At 34.9% G+C, this 7678-nt stretch overlaps 1 protein-coding gene across 2 annotated transcripts; it reads right to left on the bottom strand.

Annotated features, from left to right (window-relative positions):
- Positions 1–467: 467 nt before the first annotated feature.
- On the bottom strand, positions 468–6612 carry LOC107796401 (uncharacterized). 2 transcript variants are annotated; one of them, XM_016619156.2, is made up of 4 exons: positions 6507–6612; positions 6227–6356; positions 6031–6146; positions 468–1042 (listed from the first exon to the last, which is right to left on the bottom strand). In XM_016619156.2, the coding sequence occupies exons 2-4, from the start codon at positions 6344–6346 to the stop codon at positions 670–672; spliced, it is 609 nt and encodes a 202-aa protein (XP_016474642.1). In that variant the 5' UTR covers positions 6347–6356; positions 6507–6612; the 3' UTR covers positions 468–669. The 2 variants fall into 2 exon arrangements, with proteins under 2 accessions (XP_016474642.1, XP_016474641.1); XM_016619155.2 differs by having other exon boundaries at positions 6433–6577.
- Between the last annotated feature and the right edge of the window lie 1066 nt (positions 6613–7678).

The raw sequence follows: 7678 nt of genomic DNA, 5'->3' as shown, positions 1-7678 counted from the left end.
GCAGTAGGCTGCAGACTGGCAGGTTTCTAGGTTGGCAAGCTTACGAAGAAAGGGTGCAAATCTCATATCCGAATGGGAGAAAAAAGGAAGAGCTTTATAAGGCACAACCAAAGTTTCGCGTTTTTGGGCTCGATGATAGCGTAGCCCAAGGGAAAAATCTGTGAGGTCTGTTGGACCAAAGCAGACAATACATGCCATGGGTTTGGTCATGACAATAATTTCACCCTTTGAGGTTTTTAGATGGCTGAATTTAAAATTATTTCACAGTGTGGCTAAAAGCAAATTTAATTTGTATCTAACAGAGTGGTGAAGAGCTAAAAGAAAAACTTGGTCCCCACATCTCCAACGCAAAAGAAGAGTGTCCAGTTAGTGGAAGCCCGGGAACAACAGATTTTGTAGTTGTAAATGAAAGAAACTGACATCCTCCAACTCCAACCCAAAAGAAGAGCGTTCTAGATATTCCACGCTACTGAAACGTAAAGCAATGCTCATTCTGGAAGCCCAGTAATCAATTTTTGAACTGATACAGCTACATAGATTTCAAAGAACCTAACACCTAGTGAAAAGTTCTAATTTTAGTATTAACAGACCATGTTACAAGTTAAATATGTAGAAGAAGCAGTACTGGTGTAAAAGATGAAAAAAGATGGATAAGACAATGGAGCCGATTCACGAAGTGTGTTGACTTTTTGCATTTGGTGGCAGCATTTTACTAGAATCATCTGATGAGGTTGATTTGTCACTAGATTTGCTAGCGGCTTCATCAATCCCCTCTTCTGTATTCATTTTTCTCTTCTTTGCTGCAGATTCAGAATTATCTTTTCCAGTTTCCCGGCTTTCCTCTTTCTGCCTGTCTTGCCCACTCTTTTTCTCTTTCTCTTTCTCTGGTTGAGGTCCAAAATCCGACACAAATAATGGTGGTTCTCTTCCACTCAACCGACAGAATACTTGTTCAACAGTTTCACTTATTTCCTTCCCTATCCCATTGTTATCCAAAATAAGCTCCCAAACTGATTTAGAAGCTTTCTCAAGCACTGAAGTCCTACAGGAAAAATAGGGCAAGCAGAGATAAAAAAGCAAATAAAGGCAACCAAAAAGAAAGACGATTTCATGAGACAAGCACTTATTCTTTGCCTCCTAATCTTAACATTGACTCAAATGAGAATAGTGACCATCTGTTTTCAGCAAGGTCTGAAGCATTTAAAATAGGAAAAAAGGCATTGACACACTGATTTTCTGCAGCTGAAAATTGGTAGATTCTCAAATGAGATGACGTAGGTAAGATGTTGTGGGCATAATTTTAGAATATATTAAGCAAAGCAGAAGCAAGCACGTAGGAATTTTCAGCATCACATCCTAAGCAGGGTGCATGAGCATCTACAAGTCCTGGTAAAAACTATAGGAGCAGAATAGATCTGACAAACTTGGATATTGGACAAGATTCAGTTTCCTACCAGTACCAAATATTCTGGCAACAATGGACAACGTTGATTAAGATCATAGAATTTTCAAGCTCTAATTATAAAGCACCAGAATCTCCAACAGCCCACAGCAGACGTCTAATATCAAGATCCCAAATCCATCTATTTAAAAACTTCAATACTACAGCACAAATACAACCAATCAAACACTTAACTGAGATGTAACACAAGGTCAAGGGACTTCCTTGAAGTGCCTTTTTGCTCTTCCTCTAGATTTATATTTTGATCATTTTTTAATCTTCCTATAGATTAATGCACAATAAACCCACAATGACATGTACTAATGTAGATATTTCTGACCCTCAACCAAAATAGTGTACAACAAAAAGTATGCACCAATCCCAAGCTAGTTGGGCTCAGATTTATGAATCCTCAATCTCAATACCCCGTACTTGAGGATTGTCTCAACCAAAATAGTATAAGTAAAACAAATACTCATTGATTTCCAGGTTTCATCCTAAACCTAATCGGACACACCCGGAACTAACCGACCATACACAAGGGGAGAAACTTGATCAGACACATTACTTACTATATGGACCACATATTATAAGTATAATAAGATATATTTTTCCCCTAATATAATTCAATTCAATCTTCTAAGAAGATTATGCAAGCCAGTCAAAACCCCAAGTTTTTATGTGAGCAAACGTAGTGAAAGTCAAGAAATCATCAGTTTAACTGGTTAAGCCATCTAATGGTAAGTACTTCTTTCAGCATGCTTGACTTGACTTTCAAATTTAGGTTTACAAACTATATTTCAGGGCTGTGTTGAAAGTCGACAATCAATGCAATTCAATGTCAGAATGTTTTGAGATCTTTCTATTTGTTAAGATTAATCGTACAGAATATTCTTACTTTCTTGCACAATTAGGAATCTCCTATTTAGATAATTCGTTTCATTTAATAACTCTCCTTGATTAATGTAGTCTAAGCTTTCCTATTATCAACTAATCTGAACTCCTCTCTTAATTTAGGACCAGTTTGGTCAAACTTTCAAAATTTACTTATTGTTAAATAACTTTTTGATAAAGAACTTATTCTTAAGTGAATTCTTTTCAAATAGTATTCAAAGAAATACTTCAGGAGAATAGCAGTTTGTATTTTGCCAAATCATCTGAGAAGTGCTTTTACCAACAATTTGTGTTAGGCCAATCTTTCAAAAAGGTTTTTTGAATGTCAATTTTTTTACAAACAAAAGAACATGAAAAGATTCACTTTACCATTATTGTTATTTAAAGAAATAACAACTTGATATATTCATTAGGAGAGACTTTAGTTGAGGTTGTTTTAATTTATCACAGATGAGTCAACTTAAGGAGTGATAGTTTGAACAATATAAATTTCTAATAAGGGTTTTTTATTCCAAATAAAATACTTTTCTGCTTTGAAGGAGAAGCTACATGTTTTTCCTTCCTTCTTGCAGTAGAAAAATTGTTTCGACTATTACTCATAATCACTTATCTTTTCCAAGGACAAACACCTTGAATCTTCAAAAATGGTATTTTTTTAGCTGTCAAGGCTTTGGTTCAACAGTAAGGAAGTAACAGAGCGAGATGTCTTGTGAACACTTCCCGAGTTCGAACCTTCTTCATAACCAAATTCTGATGTTTAACTGAGAATAGGGCAAAACGGGCGGGTTGCCCCTGCTCTCTCGACAGAACCTGTGCGCCAACTAGGGAGCAGCCAAATAACCCACGGGATTTCCCAGTTATAAACAAAGGTATTTCAAATAAAATCATTTCAAATTTTCCAAAACCTTGGTCAACCAGTCGATCAAATATAAGAGTTTTCTCTTTCACTTCTCTTTTTGCATGGCCTCAAAACCTCTGTGATCTAGGTACAGACTTAAGTAGTTTCCGCATGCAAGCAGGTGGCTTTATGACTTGTCCAACTAAAGCTTCTCATTCTTAATTTTACTACTCTCGTGTCTTTGGATGACCATTCAAATGACACAACTCTTTTCCAAATGTTCGTTCTGGCATCACCGTTCACAATTATGGCCATTGTTTCCATAGGATGTGTCATGTACTGACACATCAATTTTGCAACAGATAACATGTCATGTCAGTATTTTACTGCTAGCCTATTTAAGTTAGTAGTATGCCAGTATATGTTTATTCACTTGTCAAGTCAACAATCCATACTTGTCCAATCAACCATGTTGGCGGTCCAACAACATATCTCTGCCAATCAGTGTCACATCGCCGTCAAGCGGCACCTCAATATCCACCAAACACCATCTCGCTATGCAATCAACAATCACAACATTTCCGGTCAGCTATTCCATCATTATCCAATCACCAATAGTAGGTCATCAAACAGTTACTTTCTCCGCATGCTCGACTGACTTCTAGTTTTAATTTACAAGCTCACATAGTTTCACTACCCTGAATTTTAGGAGGCATACTGAAAGTCAAGAGAATTAATGCAATCATATAATAGGATGTTCTAGATTTTTGTAAGTGTTAAGTTAATAGATATAATATTTTTCTAATTCTATCACAATTAACAAACTCACATATCAGATAGTTTTTCTTATTTGGTAACTCCTCATTTCACGTAGTCTAAACTCTTTTTTTTTTTTTTGTAATCTAAACTCCTTTATGTTGTTCATGTAATGCAATATAAGAATTTTCTCCCTCCATTTCTCTTTTGACAAATAAGCATGCATATGTCAGAAACTTTAAAGTCATCACATAAGCTTTTTTCTCAACCAGAATCAAATGTTAAGCTACTAAGAATCATCCAACAATTTTCCATTGATTCCTTGGTTGATAAAGGTTGGAGAGAGATACTATATGCTAGACAACTTCAGTAGCTTATAAGCAATGCACAAGTCCCAAACAGAAGGGGTCGGGGGCAGAAGCTCTTTTTAGTGAAACCAATTGAGTCCTACAGGCTATCAACAAACATTATATCTAGACTTTCATTTCCCTTTTGTTGGTACCCAATAGAAAACTGATGGTTTGTGTATTACAGTAAGAAAGCTGCAGAGAAAAGAAAAGAAAAAGTAAAAAAGAGGGGTGAGTCCACTAACTAAGTGAGTAGTTACCCAATCAAAAGCCCGACTGGGGATATGCTACTTCAAAAATACACATAATTAAGTACAATAGCTATTACATGTACATTTATAATACTCTCAATGTTGCTCACGCCCCCAGGTCTTGGTCTAGTGAAAAGAGTGCAGCAAGTGTGTGGTGGGTTATGCACACGTCACGGGGTCGAACCATACTGCAAATAAAAGCCTGGTATTTAAGTGGAGAACAATAGAGGGGATGACCCATTATCTATCGAGTTTTGAACAATGCACCACGAGCCCTCGAGGATTTCTAGGTTATGCACAAAGGAAGAAAAAAAAAGCTCTCACCGCTCACTGGTAGCACAGAACTATGGCTCGTTATGTGTCTTTTAACCAAGTAACTACTTCCCTAACCCCAAGAGGTTGCAGACCTTGGTACGCTGCCAACCCTATTAGGTTGTGGATACAAACAAGCTCCACCAGACGAGTGAGCAATACAATTCAAATACATACTCTCATCATATCACAAGTACAGGCTCAAGCCTTAGCTAGATACGGATCTGACACTTACCCATACGTATTGAAAAGTATCAGATTCTGTATCTGGCGAAGGCATGAGCTTGTACTTGTCGTACAAAATAAGAGTACGTATCTAAACTAAAACACAAACAGATTGACTTGCTCATCCGTATGATGGAGCTTATTTGTATTCAGCCAGTTTGGACATTCGGGTTGGTAGCATACTAGGGTCCCTATCTGCTCAGGGATTAGAGGCGTTGTTACTTGGTTAAAAGACCATAATGAATCATAGTTCTATTTTACGAGTGAACACTAATGAGAGTATCACTAATGTACTTGTAATAGCTATTGTACATAGTTATGTGCTTTACTTGTATTTTTGAAATAGCATATCCCTGATCCAATGATTAGGTAACGACTCATTAAGCCGGTGAACTCACCCCCCTCTTTTAGTTTTTCTTTTCATTTGTTTAGACAAAGACATAGGCGAGGCAATTGAGAATTATAGGCACACTTAGAAGATGTCCTTCTGTGAGCTCATGTTGCTTCGTGGAGACTCTTTGATTATTTTGTTTATTAGCATTATGTAAAGATTGATTCTAGAGTTATGCCCCATGTACTCTAAAGTTTAATGGTTTTGACCCTTTGAGGCAGAATAACATTGGTAACGTTACTTGATATTTTGGTGTTGACACTAATTATGATTGTTGTGCTTTTTAGAAGGATATTTCTGATTGTTATGTTGGAAAATCATATCCTTAGCTGATATACCAGATAGCCCTAGAAATAGGGGAGACTCTATTCGTTTTAGGTGTTGAATGAATAGCCTAGAAGACTTGCTTAGGGTTTACTCCCTAGTTGTCGGGTCGTAACAAATATATTGAGGATTTAACAAGTCCAAATTCCCAAAAGTCCTAATAAAATGATTCTTTCAATTTCAGTTCGTATTGTCGAATTGAACTTGTTGGGATAATGCAGAAGTCAAAACAGAAAAAATAACAAACTTACTCAAGTTCTTGCCGGAGTGCATCAAATAGCTCTCTTTTGGTCTGCTTTTCAGCACCAGGGGTGTTAAGAACCCTGCTTTGTTCAACCATTTTTATGGTGGTATTTTTGAGTTCTTCCTATAATATCACAGAATATATATCAATGTAATGACAACATAGAAATAAGGGGCTGATGCATGTTTACGCGCAATACATACATTAGCTTTGAGGTGAGTAATGATTTTCAACCTCATGGAATCGATTGTGCCGTCGTTCATCAAAGTCCCCATTACATCTTCTGGAGTTATCACTGACGATGACGACGGTGATGATTCCATCCTTAATCTCCTGTTCAATTTATCTAGAATCAGCTAACTACATATAATACCACTAACAAATTAGAAAAAATTGATATGTTACGAACAAATAGCAAGTGACTGAGATAGATCGATGAACAGAGAGATCGGAGAAGAAGTGGTCTGAGTGGTTGTTTTTTACTTTGTTTTTCGTCACCTCGCTGTTGAGCCCTACAACTCCTTCTCCGGTCAACTGCTCTTCCTCTTACTTTCTGGCTTTTATCAAACCGTTTGGACATAGATGATATTTGTAAATATTTAAATTTAATTGTAAATATATTATTTTGAAGGAATATTCTACTTCAATTTGGAATAGTGTATGTATAATTTTAACCACAAGTCGTTGAAACACCAATTTAAGCAACAAATTAGAAAGATGTTTTAGTTTTTCGTGTAAAGTTTGAAAAGTTTTGATATTTATTACTATCAAATTTTGGTGTATAAATTCATTTTTCTTGTTTTTAAAGAATTACATCGAATCATCAATCATTCAAATATTATTGTGCAAATATGTTTGTCCAAATTTATAGCCTATTTGGCCCAGCAGAAGAATAAGTGTTTTTTACAAAAGTACTTTTGAATTATTTTTGAATAAAAATATTTTTAGAGAGAACCAGTTTGTGTTTGGCTAATCACTCTCAAAAATATTTTTGAGTAATAATTTGTGTTTAGCAAGCTTTTCAAAAATTGCATTTAAGTATCAAATTACGAATAAGGATATTAATATATTTACTTAATAGTTGATATTATAAGTAAATAAATAATCTAAAAATTTTGTTATTAAAGAGAATAATTAATTTTTTTCATTTTATTTAAGTAAAATATGAAAATAAAATTAAAAAGTACTTTTATTCTTTTATTATGATTTAAATATATTAAAAATCATTCAACAAAAATTAAGAGCATTCACCCCGAAAGCCATTATATATTAGAAAGTTATCCTAAAAATAAGAAGAAATACTTATACATTAATATACTAAGTATTAGGTTTAAAATAAGTGAGGTTATTTTGGTATGTATTATATTTTGTTAAGGGTATTATTGATAAGAAAAAAAGTCAAAACTATTTCTGTTTCTGCTTTTGGGAAGAATCTACTTTTCTTTGCTTCACAGAAACTGTTTCTGCTTCTTCCCAAAAGTATTTTTTTTCCCCAAAAAAAGCTTGGCCAAACACCTTAAGTTGATAAAAAAAAAGTACTTTTTGGGGAAAAAACGCTTTTACCTTTGGAGAAGCTTGGCCAAAAAATATATTATTCTTCAACTTAAATAAAACTTTAGTGGAATTGTGATTACAAAAATAACTATTTGCAAGTT

Source organism: Nicotiana tabacum, chromosome 15, assembly GCF_000715075.1.
Source record: "Nicotiana tabacum cultivar K326 chromosome 15, ASM71507v2, whole genome shotgun sequence".
Lineage (NCBI taxonomy): Eukaryota > Viridiplantae > Streptophyta > Magnoliopsida > Solanales > Solanaceae > Nicotiana > Nicotiana tabacum.
The sequence above is the reverse complement of the archived record's forward strand: the minus strand, read 5'-3'. Positions and strand labels throughout refer to the sequence as shown.

Excerpts from the sequence above, each read along its gene's own strand:
- LOC107796401 (XM_016619156.2), bottom strand. The coding sequence starts at position 6,346 with ATGGAATCATCACCGTCGTCATCGTCAGTGATAACTCCAGAAGATGTA. Across the intron at positions 6,147-6,226 it reads TTACTCACCTCAAAGCTAAT|GAAGAACTCAAAAATACCAC; the intron begins GTATGTATTGCG and ends GTGATATTATAG. Across the intron at positions 1,043-6,030 it reads GCACTCCGGCAAGAACTTGA|GACTTCAGTGCTTGAGAAAG; the intron begins GTAAGTTTGTTA and ends TTTTTCCTGTAG.